The following is a 24,228-nucleotide window of genomic DNA, read 5'->3' as shown; positions in this document are numbered from 1 at the left end:
CGTTTTGTACACCTGAGGGGGCAAATGCCACTCAAGGCAAAGTCAAGGGTGCCATTTATGGACCCTGTCACAGCAGGCAACAATTATTTGTTATACCATATGCATATTTTATTGTAAGATAAATTAAAACACTGACAAATTGAAACTTGAACAGCAGATTTGATATTAAATTACAAGAAAATTATTGATCGTGATGTCCTTTGTTGACCTATTTTTTGGGGGGTTGGGAGATACGTGCATGCTTGTAGCATATCACGTTATCAATTCGCGACCAATAAAAATTCTCAATCTATGAACGTGGTATAACAGGTGTTTTTGATCCAGTCTTTCAGGTTCCTGGAGTCTTGCTATCTTACTCTGGGATTGCCAATTGAGTTTCCCTTTTCCTTGGTTATTTTTATACACTGTATTGTGGTCCTGTACTGAATTGCTGCTAAATTAGGGTATGAGATAAAGTAAACATTTCACTAGACTTTACTGAAAACTTATCAAGCAATTTGCACGGTCTCATGGCATTATATATGTGTCACTCTATAAATTTAGAGTCTAGAGCGTGAACTTTTTTTGTTACACCTGACCTGTGCAGTGTGATGTGAAAATGCCACTCTAATTAACTTCAAACATTTCCATTTGTTTGGCAGGTAATTTTGTATCACCAAACCACTTTAAGAAATTAAAGAAAATATTCTGAACTTACCAAATCATATAACATGTAACATGCAAAAAAATTGGGCCCTAAATTTATAGAGTAACTCGTATGTCTGTCCTTGTCTTGTGGTGTTGGTATTCCATCTTGTGTTGTCTTGACTCATCTGTTCCACTTTCTTTGCTGTCTCTAATTTTCTGCTAATGAAATGCAACAGTGCATTTATGAGTTCTTTTGCATATGTTACAGTAGGAATTAACATATTCTCATTGTATTTATAACAAAACAAAATTAAGGCTGGTTCATACATGGGAATGGGAACATGAAGTGAATTAGACATCATGAAAAAATTGCAGTGAAATTTGGCCCAGGTTGAAATGTGTTCAACTTTTGCGAATTTGCAATGTGACTATTTGATCTTAAGTCATAATTGTTCATTTGTGTTTGCTTTCATGCCAAGTGTGAACCGGCCATTTGTCTCCCTGTCCCAGTCAACCCGACAGTGCTCATTATATCAGTTCCAACTTTAGAAAGTCGTCTTGTGTTTAAATGACTGTTTCTGGTTACATATCCCTTAATGTTGCTTTTAGAAATTTTTGAACTTCCACTTATCATCAAGTAACTTGTTTAAATTTGAATTTTAAACCAGGATCAAGATAACGGGAGAACTGCCCGATGTCACAGTGGATGTGTCTGACTTCAAACTCCAAGAATTGCTGAAGCTCGGCTTGAGCATACCACTTCCAGAGTCAAGCCAAAAAGAGCCAGAGCCAAAGTTTGCTCGGGTAAGTTTATCATCCTGATCTTGAGGTGATTTCTAAAACTCTGCGGGATACTAGCTTGAAATGTGTACTGCTTATGCGTTTGTAAATTTTAGGTGTTTTTACAGATTTGCCGTGATGAACTGTAGACAAAAAAATTAACATGAAGATTTTGAGCCCTTTTTAAAGTAATTTTATAATTTCTCTAAGAATGTGTATTGTACCACTATTTCTTGAACATTTTGTTCAATTTTTTTTTTACATGGGAAAAACCTGTGCATTAAACATGTTTCTTATGGTGTTGCTGATCGCCTTGCTACTTTAACAGATCATTGTTATTATTTCTTAATGTGGGGTGTAGAATTGATTAACCCCTAGCAAACCCCAAACCTCCAAAATCCTCCAAGTGGTTTTGGAGGATTTTGGAAGATTGAGGCTATATGGCAGTAACGTTTTGCTGATTACAAAGGATGCAGTGTGTCAAGGACTTGGGCTAGACCTTCTGTTATAGTATTTAATATTCTGCCATGCATAAATTCAGGCTTAGATTATACAAGCATATGTGTGTAAAATCCTCCATGCTTCTCCAGGAGACCATTTACACTGCGTTAATGCAATGACAGGAATTGCCAAAGGATTTTGAACGATTGAGGCAATGACCACACGCCTTCAAGGAACACATTTACAAAATAATGCAGAAGTTGGAAGGATTGAATTTGTATCCAGCTTTTACATGGAGCCAGTAGAAGGATTTTGTAGGATTCAGGTTGCATCCGAGCAGAGATGCGTAGGGAGTTAGGGTTAATCTGTGTTAGCTGAGATGCTGTTGGATATTGACAAATTTGTTGTAGCTAGTGCTTCATATCACATGGTGATCACAGCCCTTGTTGCTCGTGTGCGATCACGAGGTTGCTCATACTCGTCATGATGTTGCTTAATTGCCCTGTTTTCGTCAAAGCCTTTTCATTGTTTTGGATGTGACCCGTGGTGCAGTCCCATGGTATCAATGTGGTGATGTTTCTGCTGCTAAATTAGAACAAATATGCGGGGAACCTTTCTGAAGCACTGGGGCCATGATGGTTCTGTACATGTCTGAACTCAGTATTAACGTAAGAAATTTTTGCAAATAAAAGCCGATTTGTCTTTCTGCATACATCATGAATTCAGTTCAAGGTACAAATCCTAACCTATGTAGTAATCAAGCAAAGCAAGATTTTCCACATGAGAGTCACCCGAGGTGACACATACTCATCAGGTAGTCTGCCGTACATGGCTGCCTCTGCACCTGTACATGTATGTACATGTATATTGAAGCCACAAATGATGTGGACCACATGTTCTTCTTGTACATATTCCTTTACGAATAACATTTAAGTTTTCCTTGGCTTTCAAGTCATTACCATTGGTCCCATACATATTTCTTTTAGTAAAATCAAATTTCAAGGTTCAATTTAAGTGTACGCTGTGCAGAAAATTTAGGAGCTGTGGGGAATGCTCATTATAGAGTACTTACCAAAGTGTGACATCACTGTAAACCAGACAGTGCAGTGCAAACAAATAAAGGACGCGCTCGTGTCCTCTCGCTACTACAGGTACCTTTTACACACATAACTGTGCATATGATGTATTCACTTGTTTACTCAATACTGAGTATAGTAGTATTCATTATAGTAGTGTTGTACTGTACCTGTATGTACTCCTATGTATGTCTGTGTATTACCTTGACACCTTGCCCCCCTCCCCCATCACCAATCTGTGCAGGACCAGCTACCCGTCTCTCCTAGACTGTCCCCCGTCCTTGCTGTGGTGTCTGACTCGCCGGACGGCCCTGTCGTTGTAAGTCCGGATGATCAAAGCGATAGCTCCGACTCCGAGGAATATTACTCGGCCAGCGAAAGGTTTCTTGACCAGGCAAGAGTCAGCGCTCACCCCGAGTGGACCGTTCTGTTGGACTTGCTGTGGTTTTTGTCCAAGTTTTTTTTTCTTCGGCTTGTTGCTTTTACTCCTACAGTTTGCCTTCATCAGCATTTTGGCACGGCAGCACTCACCGCATTTAGATGCTTTGTTTGTAGTCACAACCACCGTCTTCATGAGCAGGCATCGTGGCTTGTGGCGGTTGTGTGTTGTTGCTGTCTGTCTGAACCCCATTTGTTTGTAAAAGGTTTGGCTGGCATTCTCTCTTTCAATTAATGCTGTACTAATCACATTTGTTTGATTTAACAGCCTAATAACAGTGTGATGTTAATCACCGGAACACTTGACAGGAGTCTGCTGTTACAAAACTCTAGTGTAGTCTATGCACAGATTAACACCAGTCGCTCTTAAATGATGCAGTCTCTAAGAACAGCCAAGTCAGCGTCTGTACCCCCTCGTATGTAGGCTCCACTCATCGAAATATCCCAACCCACAAATAAGAGGTTCAGTCTGCTTGTTACAGTAGCCGCAATGTAAAACTGCGTGATCAGATAACAAAGAAAGCAGCCTCAAGTTGCATTATAATAGTAAGCCGTACAATTTCACAAGCTCGGAAAGCTGTGCTTGTCTTCACATACAAACAGACGTCAAATCTGTAGTGTAGCCCTGTGGCAGAATATGTCTGACCTTACTTGTAGATGTGCTTTTATCTCCTGTTATTTGCAAAACTTTCTTGTCACCCTGTCTTACTTCGGTCAGCATTTCCCCGATATGTTCATACTTATTTTTTTTTGCATTTTGACTGTAAAAGATTAAAATGTTAAAATCCATTGAGTTTTCTGTTCTTTTTGGAATATTGGCAGTTTGCAAAGGTAAGGATATCAAGCAAATAAAACCCCAAAACAAATAACAACTAACAAAAATCTTCCTGCATGCAGACAATTTTGAAATATCAAATTAAATATCATTAGACTTCATGAAACCCTTTGAACAGTTGAAATTCACACATTTTGCATCTTTAGGCCATTTCTGAAATTTGTTTTTTAATTCAAAGTTTGTAATATATAATAGTCCTCAAATGGTTTAGACTTTTAAATTTAACCTGAAGACAATTTTTATCATACATGTAGTCTTAGTATCACCTGTCCTACTCTGCCTTGTGCTCTGTACGAACTCGTCTGCAAGCATCTATTACGTAGACTCGTTTTATTTTTAGCATAGAAAACTCCGCCTCATCCAAAATATCTTACAAGCTCAAATGCCTCATGTTCATTGATCCCTGCAGCTGCTTCTCAACTCTTGACATTCAGTGATTTTCAAGTATTTCTCTTGTGCACAGCAGTACTTTGATTTTGAATCCTGCCCAAATCCTGCCCAGTGCCTTGTTCCTTAGGAAAAACAAACAAAAACCAAACAAAGAAGCAAACAAACAAACAAACAAACGAACCAAACCAAACTCAAAACCATACCATACCATACCAAACCCAAAACCAAACCGTACCATACCATACCATACCATACCATACCATACAATACCATACCATACCATACCAAACCAAACCAAACCAAACCCAAAAACCAAACCATACCATGCCATACCATACCAAACCAAGCCAAACCATACCAAACCAAACCCAAAACCAAACCATACCATACCATACTATACCAAACCAAACCAAACCCATCCCAACCCAACCCAACCCAAAACCAAACCAAACCAAACATTTGTTAGAAACTAGCGCTAGGTCAGAGAGAGGCTGTGTGTAGTTTACACGCTGTTTTTTTAGTATTAACCATTAATAGCACTTGTTGACTCTTGCCTGGGAAACCAACATATATAATTTTCTTTTTTTCAGTTATTATTTCTATTAACCAAGTTTGAATCTACTTATTAACAGTATACCTTCAGCTGCCCTTTTCATTTTTTAGTTTACTTTGGAAAAGGAAGAAAAAGTTTGTAATTTAACCAGATGATACAAACTTTAGGTAGCAACCACTGATCACAGACCTCTTTACTCTGGATTGAATGTTTGAGATTATCGTCCTTTGTGCATCCGGTTGTCCTTGGAAGAGGTTTTGCACGGTTGGTATTGAGCAAACCCTGGATAAAACTTCGCTTTGAACACAGGAAAAGTTCTGTAAGTGGGTTTGCTTGATGTGAGATCATGTCCATTTTCCTTGTACTGTACTAGTGTACATGTACTGTATAAATCTATTGCAGCAAACAGACTATTCCCTATTGTAAAGGATGCCACTTCCTACCCGCGCTTCAAAACAATTCCGTAGTATTGGTCCACAGTTCCATTGTACGGGGGTAACTCGTCAGACTCACTCTCTCTTGTGCTACACACACAGAGCAAGAAGACTTGTTCATAAAATTCCGCCATTCCAACTCAGAAATAAGGATAAAACATGGGGGACAGCTGTAATTTGTTTACATGTGTGTATGAGGCTGGTATACTTGTCGCAATGGATTTAGCTCACTTAAAGTGAAACAGGCATAATAGGGACTTGATCTCACATCTGTAGGCTCTGTGGAGAGAAATCCATGTAGTGTGGTTTGGGTCCACGGTCATTGCATGATATGTGGTCATTACAGACAGCCACAACATGATCATCAGTAAAATGGCTGAGCACCAATGGCTGTTACCATCATTTATTTTTACATGTTTCCTGTGACACAGTCCCTTGCCCATTTTTTTGGGGGGGGGGGTGTTTTGCTTTGCAATGAGTATTTCATATTTTGTGAGATGTCATGTTAGAAAGTGTTTATGGCACAAAGTTGTGCCCAAGGGCAGCACGCATGCATACAAAGTACATATACAGTAAACTCCAGCTACACGTAAGTTGGCACTCTCTTAAGGCGGCACCGTGCCTATAAACGGACATTGATTTGACTTGACACTTCTTGCCAACTGCAGCGCAGAAGTCGATGCCAATGCATTAATTTTTTTGAATGTGGACTTACGCAAAGGATTTTATTGGGTATTGTGGAAACAGGACTGAGAATAACACACCAACTTAACCCAATGACAAACTGAAAGCCAACTTAGAAATACAAATTCTAATGGAGTTGCATTAGAGTCTACTGGGACTTCTGTAAGACTACCGACTTCAGTGATTTGCCGAAGTGTACAATGTCGACTTAGCAGCAGTTTACTGTATATTGTTCAACTTAGAAGGACACGAAGAAGAGAATTTGCTGCCAGAACCACCCTCTCCGAAAAGAAAATGCAGATGTTGTCTTTCATCTGAGGAGGCTCTTGAAAATGCACATAAACCTTAAATCAAGTAGATTTTGTGGTATGGTTGAAAAAAAAATGATCCAACAGGAATTGAAACTTGTATTGACCATTGTTGTAATCAAGACCTCCTAAGACCATCACAAGACCAACACAAACACAAGGCCTTCAATCTGAATTCAAGTCACAAGCTTTTCAAATAAACTGTAACAGAAACATTCCTTTGTCACTGTTCACCATGTTACTTGTGACTGGTCCTCTGCACGGTTTTGTGTCTTGTCTTCAGAATGGTTTTGTGATTGTCCTGACTACGGCACTGGTATTGACTGTTGAATTGGAGAGGTTGCGTTATCCAACTTCAATTCCAAATGTTGCTGTGCTTATTTTTCTTGATGTTCATTCTACGTTAAAGAGAGATCCCATTGTTCCATCGGACCGACCAGTCAAGGTGACCGTGGGTGAAGGAGGAACAGCCAAGCCAACACTTGAGAAAAATGAAAGTATGGCGGACATGCAGAGGACCAACTTGGAGCTCCAATTTGAACTCAAGAAGGTGAGTTTTCTTGATGGGTCTTTCTGTGAGGTTGGACATTGCTTTGTGCCATTTTGGACGCATTTGTACATTGGGCATGTGGGGTCCCTCGGAGTGACTGCATTCTTTATATTCTAATGCTGGTTGCAACCAAAGATCGTATAGCACTGAAGGCGCAAGATGGATAACTCTGCCCAAAAGGTGTAATTACCATGGGCACCATTTGAGCAAGCGATACGCCCGCGCAGTTTACGGTAATGCTTAGGCCAAGGCTCACCACATTGCACGTGCCTGCTGCGGCGCCTGCGCCTGTGCATTGCGCGGGCGTATTGCTTGCTCAAATGGCGCCCGTGCGATTGCAACGTTTTACGTGCATTCACGGTGAAGTTTGCCATCATGCGCTGCTTCGCGATGCTATACGATCTTTGGTTGCAACTACCAGGCTGTGCTGATCGCAGTTGGTTACACCAGGCATACAACTTTTCCCAGATCAGTTGATTTCCTCGTTGTTTACTTCACATTCATGGCATTGAAAATTGAAAAAAATGCCCACAGTCTTGTAAAGCTCGGAATTTCTTTGTTTTGTCAAAGTCAAAGTTGCATGCGTTTGCACGCAATCTGAACATTTCTGCAACAGCTGTGTGGTTGTTCAAATACAATTACAATGTCTTGATAAATTCATGTCACATCAGACATACCTGAGACAGTGACATAAGGTACTGCCAGCATATTTATTGGTGTGAATCAAATAAGTGAAACATGTACATGTATTCTAATCATGACAAGTTGTCACGAGTAAGTTCAGTTTTTTCTGCAGCAGTTAGTACCAGTAATATCCTGATCTTTTCCTTTTACTTATGTGGAACATTTAAAAACCGCAATAGATCATTGAATTTAAAACAACTGAAGAAAATGGGCAAACTGATCTGTTGCTATAAATATTATCAATTAATTGACCATATAGAAGACATTTCTTTAGAAAGGTAAAGTCTGAGTCTTTCTGATAATGAAACCAAAGATTCCTCAAAAGCACCCTACATGTAGGTACTGTAGCTCATAAGCTTGAAGAAACCTGTAGAGAAGAGGCAATGTGAAACTGTTAAAGTTTCAGTGGTGGAAGGAAAACCCCAGAATAATGTTCTAGATAAAAACCCACGAAATCCGGGTAGGGATTGAAAGCCCAATCCACATGTGAACCAAGCCGGAAATCAAACCTGGACCACAGAAGTGAAAGGTGAGGAAGAAGCATTACACCAACCTGACGCCCCTGATTTACATTTCTGTTTTCTTTAACAAGTATTTGCTTGTGCAACTCAGGTTTTGGGGTTATCTGTAAGCAATAAAATAAGAATGAAAAAGAGTTAACGGCAAATTGTACAGCAATGAACAGAAACCAAGAAAGTGAATGGTTAAATTTCAATTCTCCCTCCGTGTTTGTGCTTGTGACTGAAGGTTGGGCTGAATCTGTCTCAGCGCTCTTCCGGAGAAGATAAACCCCTGATCTCAATTGCCATCCATTCCTTGGGGACCCAAGTGCAGATGAGGCCATGGGATATGAATGCCAGCGTGTCACTAGGCAGTGTGTCAGTACAGCACATGCAATTCCAAGGTGAGCCGTAAAGTAGTAACTGACATTTGTCAGCGAGGAACAAGAAGTGCTCAAGGAGATCTAAATTGTAACGTCCACACGTTTGAGTTTTAGCGCTTGCTCGTGTCTAGTGAAAGCAAACATAACTTTAGTACAATACACAAGTTGCAGAACAAATGGTCACATGGTCTTTGGTGAAGTGTAATTAGTCTTCATGGACGTGACTGAAATGTAATGCTTGTCGATATTTACAGAGACATGTTAACATTCTCTACAGTTGTTGTTTTGACGACCAAAATGATATTTAAATGTCCAATTAATCAACAGCATTGGATGGTGGGGACCTGTATCTCGTCCGGACACCAGCTTATGAGAAAGGCACCGACAGACTGCTGTCCATCAATTATCAGAAGGTACAGACAACATGGGAAGCCATTTGTTCCTTTGTCTCTCTCCCAGTTACCGACAGTGGCTTTCTTTTGCTTTCCACACTCATGTAACTATTGGAACACTGCCAAATCAATGCAACATTTGTACTTGGAACAAGTTTTGAGGAGCAGCAGGGCTGAAGGTCATAGTTGCTCCTGGAAGCAATAAATCAAATATTATTCATACAGTATACATATATGGACTAGCAAGGGGTCACTAGTGCATGTCTATACCCCAGTATAGTATCTAGTGGAAGTGTTTCAATCGCTATGTGAGATTTACTATTACTTAGCAAATTTTTCTTTTTCTTCTGTATTGATGGCCAGCCATACTTTAACCAGCCTTTGGGAGACACAAATACAACTTACACAGAAAGAGCAGACCCTATTGTTATATGACAAAATACTACTTTTCGTCTTCCCATAAAGGCCGAGAAGAGCAACCCTGAGTTCTCCACCACCTACCAGTCGACAGAGCAGAACATCACGGTGAAGTTCACTACCCTGGAGGTTGTTGCCCACTCAGATGCCATCCTGAACATGACTGACTTTGCCGACACCCTTGTGGCGAGTCTGGACACGGGCAAGAAGGAGGAGCCTGGCGAGGCCAGCGATACAGAGGATGAAGGGTACCTGAGTGAGGATGAGAAGAAGCCTAAAGGTAAGGGGTCAGAGGGCAAAGGTGAAACAACAAATGGACCATAACAGTGTTGAAACTTCTCCTGTTTCATCAGGATTCTAACTTTTCATTTTCAATTGAAACAAACATTTCTAAAAGAAATCAACAAAACTAAAATTACAAGGCAATACATAACCACTGCAGGTGTATTAAATTTTAATCTTATCCACCAGTCGTCTGTATAGGGTTTCTATGGTAGAAATGCATAGGCCAACATTAATACAGTGCCTCTTCTGGCTGGATAAAAGGTTAAGAACTGACCTGTGACATTGAAAAAGAATGCGTCACGTGCAGCAGTGTGGTAATGCTTGCAAGTGAGAAAGGTGCAAGCCTTAAGCATGTGCACATTGCCTGGTTCATTTTATAGATGGGTCATTCCATGAGGTTGGGGCACAATTTGTGACGGTGTCCATTGTTACATGGGTTCTGTAAAAATGGACAGCTATTTCCCTGCCTGTAGATTCCAAATTGACTTTGTTATACATCTTGCAAGGCTGAATACAGAGGTGTGTGTTATTTATACAGAGTAAATGACCTGTTCTACAGGTGGTAAAAGTTTGGGATGTAACAAGGACACCATTAAAAATAGTGCCCCAACCTCATGGAATGAAGCAGATGCAACACTTACTGTGGACCACAAGGTTTATCTTTCAGAAATAGGATTGGATGATAAAGAGGAATTCCATTGGCAATGGTTAGACAGAAGATAATAGCAAGGTTCTGTTTGTGCGTTAGAAAACAGTATAATTAATAAGAGGTAGATTAAGCTGTACTGACATGGGATTTCCGAAATTGATATTTGCAGTACTGTATATTTCATAAATGCTCACATCAAACTTTAGGTTTTTCACACAGAGCTTTTTTGGCTTTTCAGGCAGGAGAGTCAAGAAAGTGAAGCCTAGTGAAACGATTGATGTCAAAGTGACAGCTAACCTGGATATCATCTCTCTTGTGCTGTGCACAAAGGACACGTGCCTCACTGAGGTTTACATCAAAGGTAACACGCAGGAACCTGTATAGGTTATGTTGCTGGAGTTTGTAGACTGTACAGGGCATTCAGTTTTCGGCATCATTAACATGTTGTGTTCATGGCTCGCTCGTGAGCCAATCATGGGCTTGCACTGGTCTGCATGTAATTAACGATGCAACTAAATTTCAGCTGAATACATACAATCCGTGGAGTTAGCCATCGGTGGTGGAAGCAGGGGGCCAGGGAAGCCAGTGGCCCCCCCACTTTTTGACGTGGGGCGGGGGAAAACTTGGTTCTCCCACTTTTGGCAGGTTCTATATTGGGTTGGGGCTTCATGGAGGGGGCTGTTAATGGCTGATTCTAACAACTAGACCCCCACTTTGAAAATGGTTGTGCCACTGCTGGTGTTCTCATTTGAAAGGAATTCAGCTTGGCGTAGTCACTTATCAGTCAGTATGAACACAATGAGGCACGTTCCTTAATCTAATGTTGCATTGATGTCCCCTCCCCCAGGATTGGAAGCTGGTGTGCTCCTCCAGAAACACGTGACGACAGTCACTGCTTCCCTGCATGACATCACTGTCACTGACCCTACACCAGGAGCTCTGCATCCTAAGGTCAGTCATTAACTGCAAAGATTGGTCTAGCAACAACCAGTACACACTTTTAACTTGCGTCTGAAAGACATGCCACCAAGATTTATAAAGTGGTCAGTGTAGATCCACTGAATACCACATTAAAATCTGTTTTAATTTTCAATCAAAATACTGACACTGTAAATTTAGATATTGGGGTGCATACAGTGTGAGTTTAAAGTCCATTTCACAGTTAAATTCAAAGCAGTCTTTCTGAAAAAGCTGTTCTTGTAGAACCTGCTGTTTGGCAATTTTGTATTTATTTTCACATCATTTAGACTAGTAGATACTTCAATTCTCAGGTGATTGATGATGGTAAAATTATAATTATGGTGCCCTTGCACATTAAATACATTCAGCTTTTAACTGGATAAGCTGGTTTTTCTCATTTGCACATTTCATGAATGTGGGTCCAATTTGAGAAATACAGCCTGGAATTCCTTTTTCTGGCTTCCAGATTTCATGTCTGGGTTTAGAAACTTGACTGTGTGTTTGCTTTCTCAGATTGTCTCCATCGTGGATGATGAGGTATTCAAGGTCAAGGCCGAGCTGTTCAATGGAGCTACAGCAGCGGACAGTTACTCTGACATGAGTGCCGTCGACATCCGTGTTGGGCTGAGCATGGGCAGAATGAGGGCCATCTTCCTGAACAAGTTTGTCATGAGACTGTTGGTGAGTAGTGTAACCATGGTGTCACATTGAGAGCATTCTGCCTGTGGATCCCTCAGTGAGTTCTTTAAGAGGATAACGGCCACCGACGTAACTGGACTCATGGTGTTTTTTGCATATTCCCATGCCTTACTCTAGGTTTCGGCAGAATTGTGAGACATGACATCCCATAGAGGCAGGTTTTGTCGTAAGAGGTCAGGTTGTCATGTATGTTCATGGGATGTGTTTGGTGAAAGTGAATTGGATTCAGCCCAAAAAAGTCAAAAGAATACTCTTGATGAACTTTTTTTGCTTGAGTTTTTAAAAATCTTATCGCATCCATTTATGGACATCAAACGAACAGCCCCAGTGAACACACTAGGTAAAGCAGGAGTCACCTTGCCTAGTGTTCGGCAGTAGTTATTTTGCTGACCTGACCTTCATTTTGTTTTTGTTTTGAGGATTTGTACCAAATTGTGGTTTCCTTGCTTCTTGATTGTGGTATGAACTCTGAGAATATGGGCAGCTGGTTTGTACTTCACATCCCTTTAGCTGATGACCTATGCATGTATATCATGTTTGTGCAGTTTGTGTGTATGAGATGAATATTCATGGTAGGCTTGTAAGAGGCTAGACAGGGTTTGAAATCCTAGATGAAACCTTGCTGCCGCGCACAGTGCTGAGCATAGGATTCTCCCATTTGTTCTCAAAAATTAAGAAACACATTCTGCAAGATAAGTGCTTCAATAAAGTTCCCTCCACAAGAGGCATTTATTTGTTCTTGAGTGATTTAAAGGCAAATACATTGACCACTGTTCCCATTCGGGGAACCACATAGTTTATTATGGGAACAGTAGATGTTCTCATTGAAGCATTCCATGCTGTTCCAACTTTTGAAATGCTCCCAATTGACCCATCTTGACACTTACTCTTTTCTGCGAAGGTCACTTTATGTGGGGAAGACCAACTCAAATAGAAGTTGCTGTGATTACATTTTTCCCCAGTCATTCGTTGACCAGTTCTCTCGCGCAAAAGCAGCGGCAGCCGAAGCCAGTGCCAATGCCGCAGCTGCTGCCAAGAAGACTGCCGAAAATCTGCAGGAGCGCTGCGTACGCATCGCCCTGGACATCATCATCAAGGCTCCGCTCATCATCATCCCCAAGGGCTACACCTCCGACAAGGCCCTGGTGGCAGACCTAGGCCAACTGCTGGTGCAGAATTCCTTCAGCATTGCCGCTGGCACGGAAGGCAGGGAGCTACCGGCTGTACTGGATAAAATGGAAGTGGCTTTGCAGTCAATCCAACTCTCGAGGTAAGTTACTGATGGGATAACAATTCATCAGCCTATGAATAATTAATTTTAATAAACAGCTGCCATAATCGTTACACATTCGGTTTATGATACATATTATGATTGTGATGTGATTATTGTAACCTCAGTATCATGTAAATATGTGTCGTTTAGTGAGTTCCACAGTTAAAGTTATAAACGCCCATTGTAGCCAATTCTTTTAGGGCTTTAAAACCCATTGGATTTCCCAGTTCAATGTCACATCACAGTTGAGATTGGAAATATGCATCGCTTGTTAAAATTTCCTTCAATACTTTCATTTTTTTAAGTAGACAAGTTGTATTGTCTGCAACATGTTTGATTCTTTGCCTGTATGACCTGAGCACTGTGAAATGTTCTCCAAAGTCTCAAAGTCAAATCCATTTCAAAATTGTTAAATGAAATAGCTTGATATTAAATTTAACTTCATTTATGTTAATTTTGGCATTAGCACAAATTACTGATCAGAGTTCACAGAATGTTGAATGCATGGTGGAGCAGCCTTTACAAATGGATCCCTGTTCCCTCTTTCTCAGGGCCATCCTGGAGGGAGGACGTATCAAGTCAGAGGTGCTGATGCTAGAACCCATGGGCTTGAATGTGGACCTGACTCGTAACCTAGCAGCCAGCTGGTACCACCATGCCCCAGCGGTGGCTCTGTTTGGAAAACTACGAACCATCAAGGTTTGCCAAATGGCAGCTTAAAACGGAAAAAAAACTCTGGTTGAAATAGATTGTTGTAGATAGATTGAAAGTCCTGAGGGTTGATATTGGAAATTTTAAAGTACAATATCTTTGACACAGAAGCACTCACTTTGACAGTGACATGTTTTTGGGGGGGCGTAGACTTATTTGTATTTTGAAAGATAACTACGCTGCAGTATCCTGATTCTTTGGAGGTTTTCAGAAACTCTTGCACTTTGTAGAACCACCTTGAAAATGTTTTCTTTACTCTCTAATAGCTTCGCAGGAAAATGCCATTCACTCTTGAAGAGAATGTGTCAGTCGGTTTTCGTCCAAGCAAAATGAATATATTTTACAGGAAAATTGTAGCAGGTGCTACATTCCAACGTGCATTTTTCTCAATCAACTTGAGTAGATATGCTTTATGGGCCTTTATCAAGTTATTGCCATTGAAAGTCAAAAAGTGGGATAGTTTGATCGTCAAAGGTGGTTACACAATTATTTTTTAGATCATGACAGTGATATAAGTATAGGGGACTCAATGTGTAATATTCTAACTCACCGGAGGCAGTCATAATGTACAGTGGCAAAAGAGTAAATATTTTTATATACATGCTTTCTGATGTATTCTGGTTAGTTTGTGCTATTTGCCTCCAACTATAGGTTTGTATTGGCCCCGACGACTTTGCCCTGATGATGGGCATACTGAATGAGAACATAGCCGAAGGGCAGCCAGACACACCTAGCGAGGAATCCCCAGCCGCATCCGGTGGGAAATCCACAGCAGCAGGAGAAGGTGTGACCGCTGAGGCAAAGGCGGGTGAGTGGAGGTTGAATGCTTGCTTGGCTGAAGCAGGAGTACTGATGGTAGTACAGCTGTACACGTGGTATTCTCTTACTGCCTCATAGGGAACATTCCGCATTCAAAACTCATCATGTGCAGGGTTACAAGTACACAAATATATCACGGTTTCAGGGTGGATAGTGGATTTTCCCTTTGCCGTAGAAACTAGGTTGTCAACTTCCAATACCTTAGGGAGCGAAAATCGATCATTCCACCCGAAAGAAAACATGTTATTTTTATTTCAAGGGGGCATGTGGCCTAGTGGTCAGGGTTCGTAGCTTCCGATCACAGGGTCGGGGGTTCGGGGGTTGGAAATTGCACATTTAACCACTACCAGCCGGGGTCTCCGAACTTGGACAAAGGAAACAGGGCCCTGTAACAAAAGATCGTACTCCGAACAAAAGACCAGGCTGCTGGGCATTACCGGCATTTTTTACTCTCAAAAGTGGTGATAATCCAGCGTTATTTTGAAACCGTATACCAGGGTTTGGGGTATTTAGAGCAAGCGGATTACCACCGGGGACAAAAGCTCTCCACCACCGCAGCGATGAGCCACACAGCACCGCTGCATGCTAATCTGGCCCCTATTGAAAAGAGGTCAGCAGTGCACTGAGCCAGGTTCGTGAACAAAAGACAGTTGTATAACACCGCACAATCTGGGCTCTGTTTACAAGGCTGCAGGCCTGACTGAAATACTCGGGCGTCAATGAAGGTCACCTGTCAACGTAGAGTAGTGCCTGAAGATTACTCTGTGTGGCTATAAACGACTGTTAAATGGAATGATGAATTGTTGAAGGATTTTGAAAACGGAAAAAATGATAGTCATGCCGGCCCAGCATCCTCAACATTGAAAAATGCCCAGGCACGAAGTGGTTAAAAAGATCAATAAAATTCTTGGATTTGAAAGGTTTAAGTGAAATTATGTGTCTCGATTGACAATGAATTTCTGCAAATCCAGATGCCTTTGGAACTAGTTTGTCAGTTTGCAATATCCATGGGAGCTTTCGTTGACTATCCACCTGAAGTAAACAATGTTTGATTTACCATTTAGCATTTCGGGCACTTCATAGCAAACCTCGATCAATATGTAGGTGTACTGCAATCTTTTAATGTGTAGCTTGGGCACTCCCGTTTGCACAGTTCCACTGTAGCTTCTTAATGTGCATACGTAGTAAACTGTTCTTTGGGTGGGCTTATGTATCTGACTGGTGCTTGGATCCTTAAGTGCATGTCCGGTAAACAGTAAAAGTAGCAAGTGGCACGAGACAGCGCATGGACCACTGAGATTTTGGCTCATCCTCTGATTATGATAAACCAGGCTAAATTTTGAAGCCTTGTGTGTATTTGATCAATGCAGAGACAGCAAAGGAGCCTCAGTCGGCTACCGCACCATCAGAGACTACCGAGGAGCCTTGGGAACAGATCTGTGTTGATTTTGAACTGGAAGGGATCTATGCCTCCCTGTACACTGGGAAACTAGACCTGGTGAGTTAAACTGAAGACACATGTGGTCACTAGCAAGGCTGATCACTTTGTAACACAGAGAAAGGGTGCATTTGTGTTTGATCAATGCAGAGACAACACTGGAGTCTCAGTCGGCTACCAACTGGCATTTTTCTCAGTTTTGTTTGTTCTGTTTGGCCACTTAGCTTCTAAAAATTCATCAGGTTGTTTCTCTTATTTAATTTCGACCCAGTTATTCGTTTCATAAGTATATTAACAAAGACTTTTTGCCAATTATAAATTAAGAACTTTTTGTTTGGTTTGCTCTGTACTCAGCGTCCAACTGAAGGTCGTCAGGAGCGAGTTGCCCACGAAGCCTTGGGCTGCTTTGCCATCTGTCACCTCGGTGTCAAGGCCAGCATACAGTCCAACCAAGCCATCACAGCTAGTGCTAAACTGGCCAAGATACTTCTAGATGACATCCGGCCCGGCAGAGGGGACGGTATCACAAGGTAGGTAGAAGAAATGCTATCAAAAACCAATGCCTTTTACATACGTATCGTATACATATTAACTGGTAATGAGGGGTCCAGCGCACATCAGAACATTTATGATGTGTGACTGCAGAGGACAGCAAGAAAGGGCTGAGAGAAATGTATTCATTTCATGGTAGTTCACAGATCTGAATGATGAAAGAATATTTGTATTCATCTGCCATTTTAGTTTATGTTACCCAAACCAGGGGAAGCATCGCTATGTTGCTAGGCAGTGCACTTGAATATTCATAGGCGATGTATATGCTGTGGATGAAATTAACCACCTGGTTTGTTTTTCAGTTGAAAAAAAAATTGCAACAGGTGCATTGTGAGTACCTTGATACATGTATACTATCCATGAAGTAATTGATCAAAGAAATTCTGCAGAAGTTTTGCGTGAAGAGAGTAGTTGAACCCAAAATCTTCGGAAATCACTGTCTTTAAAGCTTTCAATACAAAGATAAAGGGTGTTATGTGCTGAAAGGAACTAGTTTGTGAATAATGTTGGTTAGAACAGTTGGTAAAGCTGTACCCATCAGAAGTCAGCAAGCCCTTTTTAATTTTAACTGACCTAAGTGTACCATTTTCATTATCATTTTTTCACACACCCTGGGGTGTTAGTGTTAACAGCTGTAGACCTTTTTCCTGTGATGTCATAACCGTGCTGGACCTATGATGCGTTGTGATGGTAACGAGTGCATGGTGTTCAAGATAAACCAGTCAAGCATGCAGCGTTTGCACGTGCGCTTGCAGGTGGTTGAAGCTGCCCGTAGGAATTATGCAATCACTGTGGTCAGAGCGGTCCACACTTGGTGGTATTGTTGACATTTAGTCACGTGGGTGAAAAAGGTCTTTATGCAATATTCTCATGAATACTAAATTGTACGAATTAGTTTAGAGTTTGAAAACATTTATGCATTGAGTCCTTAAGGACCAACCTAACACGTTTGTTGGTCTTTCTTTGTTAGTATTTTCTTTATTCTGAGTGATACATTTGATTCAGTTTTTTTGTGGATCCGCTGGTCTGAAGCAGAGGTTGATTGGAGAAAAAATGCTTTGATGAAAAGAATTGGCTTGGTTTCTCTCACAGGATGCTTGGTTCCCATGGTGATGATGCAGACGACATGGAAACCATCTCTGTCAAGTTTGAACAGAAAGCCAACCAGGACAAAAACAGTGAGTGAAATCTGCCATGCACCCAAGAGAAGATCATTCGGGCAGTTTTTTTCCACACAACTGGCAATGTAGCAGGTGGCTTAATTATGCCGTTTTTCCAGGGGGTAGATGATTTTTGTGTAACAAGGAGGACTATGTAAATTTCATTAAGATGACTCTGTGTGCCTCGTCACAAGAGCCACGTTGTGGAATTTGGTATGTTTTTTATCTGCCAAGTACAATGAGAGATAATTATCAACTTTATTTGTGATTTTGAGTGGTGGTTTTCTGCCATTCCAGCAATTCCATTTTGACACATTTGATTAGATGTACTCCAGTGTATTCTTTTTTGAAGATATTAACCCCTTCACAGCGGGATTATTTTGACCGCGACTGGTGGGCTGTGGTATGCCCTGAATGGAGGGCTTTGTCCAGCAGCAGGCCCCATTGAACCAACAGCTGCATGGTGAATAGACTGTATGTGTGGGATACATTAATCCTCACACAATATTGCGGCACTGGCAGTCTTCCATAGCGAAGGGGTTCAAGGGAGACCAGTTGGACCTCTAGAACCTAACTCCAACATGTTTTAGGTGTTTTGTGATTGAGTGACTCAATATTTTTCATCCACTGGTTTTTATGCACATGATTGTGTATTATTTGTTGCTGGTACAGTTGATGCATCTGTGAGGAATTTCCATGCCTGTGTCTGTGCGGAATTCCTGATGACCGTGGCTGAGATCTTCACCAAGGGCTTGGAGGAAAGCCAGGTGGTCAAGAAGGAGGAGAAGAAGAAACCCATCAAGGCGGTGACGCAGACTCCCACCAACACCCCCACAGGGACCCCAGAGGCCACGGAGGCCCCACCAGTAGGAGTCATCACCATCAAGGCCTTGCTGGATAATCCTGAGATCGTGCTGGTGGCAGACTCCTCCAAGAAGGACACTAATGCCTTGGTTTTGAGGGTACGTGCTAGATGTTGGGAAGTCATGAGATCTTAGGGTTGATTGATGTGGTTCTTGAATGTCGACTCCTTTGAATGCTGTACTAACTTGAGCCTTTCAAGGTTAGTTAGTTAGTTATGGATGTCCGTCGGGGGGGGGGAGCCCGCGTAAAGAAGAGATTAAGGTGAGGGAGAGGGTGTGCAGTCCTCAGCCTCACCAACTTGACCACCACCAGCTGATACCAATGGAATGACTGAGTCAGGACGACCGGTGGCTGGGGGGGGGAATGCAGGGGGTGGCCAGAGTCTTCTAAGTGCCTGAAGAACCACCCTAAAACACGTTTCCCATAAGGTGCTGCTGGGAAGCCTGACATACTCAGACTAGGCCATACCAGACTTCAGCGAGCTGCTAGGCAGGTGACCAGTACTGCTCATTGTGCCTTTTGACTCATGACTGGGGGATGCACTAAGATCAGGATTATCTTTCTAACTAGACAGCCAACCTAGGCTAACAAGTGCTACCTACCCAGGTTTGAAATCTGAGTTGTCCTCCTCTAGGCAGGCAGCTGTCTTTTCAAGGTTATACGTTGTGTGACTGCATCAAGTGGTACTAGTTGAACTGTACTGAAAGTTGTAAATATTTGTATTAAAGAACCTTTCGCTCAGTACAGATTTAGATTGATAATTATGTATTTTATTAAACAGAAATGGAATGTACTTATTATAAATTAAAATGCTTCATTCAACAACGTTAGGTATGGGATGAAGCTTAGCTGTTCCCAACCTGTGGACAAATACAATTACAAGAAGTAATGCAAGTAACGGATAAGGAAAAACTTCAATTTTCAATTTTTCAATTCAAAATTAATTGAAGAGTCACTTGTACTTTTCCTAACTTTTTTTCGATGAAAATGTGTCCACCTGGCTCTGTTGTGCGTCAGAAAAATGTGCATAATTCCTGATTGTGCAATCATTGATATGCACAGGGAACGCTTTTTACTAAAGTCTAAGTACTTTTAGGACAAGGCTGCCATGGTAGGTCATTCTTTTGCTGTGCTCATTAACGTGGGGAAAACATCAAGTACCATGTGAAATATTCGGCCAATCAAGAGACAGGATGTGTAGGGTTAGGCATTGTAATTGACCCCTAAAAATAAGGCCTTGTTACCAAGCATTTAGGCTTGTGACACTGGATTGGAAGATTTTAGTATTTTGTCCACATTGAATGCTGTAATGCTCTTGGTATTTTTAAAAACTGGGACTCATATTCCTGTTTATACCTCAAACTTTCTGAGGAACTGTTAAAGTACAGAACACTGTGTACTTCATGTTCGCACTTTTCTTATCTATGGTGTAAGTCTGATTTGATTAAAGTTTCAATGTAAACTGGAAACCTTACCTGTGATGGTAGTGAGTCCTCTTATGCCGATTTTGTAAGTGAACTCTCTTTGTCAGAGTTAACATCAAGGCATAACTTGTGTCTGCATTCCACAGACCCTGGGAGAGGTCAACATGACGCTTGCAGGCAAGACCATGTCCATCAAAGGAGGTCTGCAGCAACTGCGCATCAACGCATGCCCCTACCTGGAAGACCAACGCAAAGGCAAAATGACCAAGGTAAGAATAGGGAAAGCTTAGGTGCCATCAAGACCACAACACTTGTGAAGAGAGTGATGGAACAAACCAACAACCACACAGAGACAGCAGCAAATCAAAAACATAAACAGGCCAAAGGGGATGAACATTCCTACAGTAAACAATTCAACCACTGAACAACATGCACACAGAGATCTATACAGCATTAAAATCATGAGAATTAACTTTTATACAAAATGAACAAATCAAATGAATTGGACCTTGATGTTCTGGTTTGAAGATAGACTTGTTAAAATGGAACTCTGATAATTGTTCTTGTAGGAATAGCAGGTCTCCATTTCAACCTTCAATTCTTGTAAAAGTTTATAAGTCCTCACGCCTGTCATTTAGAGCTGGATTCTTCGATTTTGAGCCAAACTTATTTCTTGTGTGTGATTGCACATTTTCCCTGATTACTGACAACCTTTTGCTGGGTTGAATCTTTCTATGATCAAGGCCATCCTGTAGCGAAAGCCCAAAGCAGGAAATGAGCCTTTTGTGAGTTAAATATGAATAAAATCTGGTACACTGAGTTATTCACGTGAACATAACAATTTGCATTCTTTATACTAAAACCACTGTTGCTATACCTCGTGATTCGAGACAAGCTTTTGCTTAGTTACATAAGAGATGCTTTGCAACAATACACTGTTCTCAGTGGATAAGAAGGACACAAAGGAACCAGTTCATGCCAGAGATGATGGTTGCTATGCAAAAGCTTGCCCCGAATCATGAGGTATAGCAACAGTGTCTTTAGTCTGGGGAATTCAAATGGTTATGTTTATGTGCAACTAGATAACTCAGTGTACCAGATTTTATTCACTGGCTTTTTGGCACTGAAGTGGTAAAGATCTTATGATACGTGTTCTATTTCTGAAGCTCAGGTGTTATTTCAGTTATATTAAGAGATACGTCCATGGTGCTACCGCAAACCTACTTTCTATTATACTTCTTCACCATGCAAACCTTCAAGACTTATCTGTTTTTCAGTTGTAGTTGTAAATTGTATTTGTTCGCGTACATGGCCCACACCAAATTTCCCCTTTGAGAAACGATTTATTGTCCCAGGTAGCGGTTTCAAAGGCAGTGGTTGGTAACATTGGACAGGGACAGTCATGGCCAACCACTGAATTGTTAACGATTCATTGATCTTTGACTAAGGTTCTCATACCTTGCAACGTTGACTTCAACCTGAACACCCCAGAGGGCAAAGGTCAGCACATCAGCGTAGTGATCGAGCAGCTGGCTCTCAACATCAGTCCAGAGGTCATCAAGGTCTTGAGCTCTGTCAGTCAGACGTTGGCTCCTCCCAAGGTAAGGCTCTGTCTAGGGGCATGGCCAAGTGGGGAAATCATTAGAAAGTACTGTGACTTGCAAAAGTAGCTCTTCACGTTGACAAAGAAAGAAGCTTGTGGTGAAACCTGACCAGCATTGCTGCTATGTGTTTAGTATGTTCTTTGGTACTCCACACAATACCAGTGTTCAAGCTTGCATTCCTTGTATAGATCTAGGAACCAACACATATCCGCACAACACTGGAAGTGAAGACAGTATGTGGACCTTTCTCTACACAAAGGTTTCCCTCTCCCTGGAAAAGAGGTTGAGAGGCACATTAGGGTTAGGGTTATCCATTGCAAAAGAAAGAGGAACAGTCAAAAAGACCATGTAAACAAAAATCCTGCGTAAAATAGTGCTTACAACTTAAGAAAAATGACTATTGTCACCGAGTTTTCTGACCTACATGAAAACAAAGGAATGACCATACTAGGTATGCAGGGCTAACATGGTTGTGAGTGCTTGATGTGCTGGGCTAAAGGGAACTTAATGCTAAGTGATTAAGTAGCATCTTTCATTTACAAACATGGTAATTTTCTCTTTCATTACATGTCATTCTGTCAGAAACTCTCACATTCTGTTGTTGCTCTTCAGCAATGTAATGTGAAAAAGTGCACATAAATGTGTTAGATTTCTTGTAGCAGTCCTTTGCTTGTTTACTGATTTCGAAGGTTTGCGTTCTTTTTGCACACAGTAGAGTTGCATCCAAAGACTGCATTTTATCTCAAAAGGATAATTTCATAATTTCTATTCTGTTTTTGTGCTTGTGTAGTTTGGAATCAAAGAATCAAAATTGCAAGAAGTAGACAAAAACGGGATAGAATGGGAAGCGTTGTTGGTGATGCCATCAATCATTACCACTTTCTCCACTGTTTCCCCTTGTCACTCAGACTGAAACAGCTGAGGAGAAACGCAGTAAGGCCATCGTTCCAGCTGACCTGTGGGATGCCAAAAAGATTGCAGATAGTAACTTCTGGTTCTTGAAAGATGAAACTGAAGGTATTTGCTGTACTGGACTTATATGTGGCATTTATAGTGTAATTTGCCGACCAGAGTTAGAAGCCATAACTGCAGTGATGCAATGCTTGTGGAGAGGTGGTGTGCGTGCATTATGTCCTGGATGTCCTGATTTGCCAAATGCACGTATGCGTCAAGGGGGAGATTTTGCATGTGGGTGCAGTGCCGCTGTAGTTACGGCGTCTTCTTGAATTAGTCTATAGGTGATTTTCAACCTTTAACATGTTGCTCTCTGCTTCACAAAGTGGGAACAGTTCATCTCTGTATGCTTGTGAACTCTTGCAGTTGTTTGAAATGCTAGGAATACGTGCTTGGCCATAGGCTCAGCTTTGAAAACGAATAACATTGATGTTTGCTGGGGAGTCTTCAGTGCCCATGCACAGTAACGTTCCTGTGCATTGCTGCCATGGAATGATGTTGGTTGGTATGCTTTCTGTGTGGCGGTATACATTTGGTGTCTGAGTGAGGTTTCTGAAGGGATTCTGTCGTTGCTGATGTGAAAAGAGTCCAATTCCTTTCATTACTCTGCTTCTTATGATTCTGTTTAGTAATTAAAAATGCAACTGCAAGTCCTGTTAGTAACATTATTCACATCCACACATTTCACTTTACATCACACGTATCCAGAAATTGTATATTCTGTCAACTCCTTGAAAGAAAGGGTCTGTAGTTAGCATGTAGATATCAAGTTTCACCCCCAAAATGGATTCTCCTTGGTAACTGCTTGTGGTCATAATGTATTGAGAATCACTCCTGTTGAAGGGTGGAAAGAGATAATTTTTCTTTTATTGACAGAACCATTCCAAAAATCATAACAAGTGCCTGAATAATGCTTTTTCCAGATCACCCCCTAAAAAAAAAATGCAAATCGACTTCCTTTCCCAGAAAAATGTCCAATAACTGTTGGTCTCTTGTTTATTTGTGATGAACCACTTTGTGTACTGGATGGTGTCTCAACAGAGGCTTTGGATGTGAACACACTCCTTGAGGAGGCCGTGGTCGGTGCGGTGGAGCAGCCCAAGGGAGAAGAGCTGGTAGCGACTATCAACAGCATCGTCATCAAGCTGGAGGCCAGCGTTGGCAGGCGCACTGTCCCCATGCTGACAGTGGATGCTAGCATGGAGGCAGTGGTCAAAGACTGGTCATCCAAGGTTGGTGAATTGATTACCCTGGCCACACTCCCTTGGCTGTGGCTCATGCCTCGTTAGCATGGAGTTTCTTCTTTTCCTGTACTTTGCCTGAAAAAATGCTTCATATAATAAC

General features: G+C 41.4%; 1 protein-coding gene across 10 annotated transcripts in view; it reads left to right on the top strand.

The window, feature by feature from the left end:
- Positions 1-24,228, top strand: part of LOC110977350 (intermembrane lipid transfer protein VPS13A-like) — a 96,751-nt gene that overhangs the window by 28,083 nt on the left and 44,440 nt on the right. For 8 of the 10 annotated variants that reach the window (XM_087140561.1, XM_087140557.1, XM_087140565.1 and 5 more), the window contains exons 21-40: positions 1,296-1,431; positions 3,169-3,318; positions 6,976-7,116; positions 8,548-8,704; positions 9,011-9,096; positions 9,541-9,772; positions 10,665-10,787; positions 11,274-11,377; positions 11,900-12,067; positions 13,048-13,355; positions 13,910-14,057; positions 14,721-14,877; positions 16,259-16,386; positions 16,681-16,856; positions 17,971-18,056; positions 18,711-19,000; positions 20,473-20,595; positions 21,775-21,927; positions 22,839-22,947; positions 23,926-24,116. In XM_087140561.1, coding sequence (XP_086996687.1) covers positions 1,296-1,431; positions 3,169-3,318; positions 6,976-7,116; positions 8,548-8,704; positions 9,011-9,096; positions 9,541-9,772; positions 10,665-10,787; positions 11,274-11,377; positions 11,900-12,067; positions 13,048-13,355; positions 13,910-14,057; positions 14,721-14,877; positions 16,259-16,386; positions 16,681-16,856; positions 17,971-18,056; positions 18,711-19,000; positions 20,473-20,595; positions 21,775-21,927; positions 22,839-22,947; positions 23,926-24,116 — 3,166 coding nt within the window. The remainder of the gene's footprint in view (positions 1-1,295; positions 1,432-3,168; positions 3,319-6,975; positions 7,117-8,547; positions 8,705-9,010; positions 9,097-9,540; positions 9,773-10,664; positions 10,788-11,273; positions 11,378-11,899; positions 12,068-13,047; positions 13,356-13,909; positions 14,058-14,720; positions 14,878-16,258; positions 16,387-16,680; positions 16,857-17,970; positions 18,057-18,710; positions 19,001-20,472; positions 20,596-21,774; positions 21,928-22,838; positions 22,948-23,925; positions 24,117-24,228) is intronic. The other 2 variants (XM_087140562.1, XM_087140564.1) reach the window with 2 other exon arrangements.

This window comes from Acanthaster planci, linkage group LG08 (genome assembly GCF_054643075.1).
Source record: "Acanthaster planci isolate LZ-2023a linkage group LG08, COTS_SCS, whole genome shotgun sequence".
In the NCBI taxonomy this organism is placed as follows: Eukaryota; Metazoa; Echinodermata; class Asteroidea; order Valvatida; family Acanthasteridae; genus Acanthaster; species Acanthaster planci.
The sequence above is the reverse complement of the archived record's forward strand: the minus strand, read 5'-3'. Positions and strand labels throughout refer to the sequence as shown.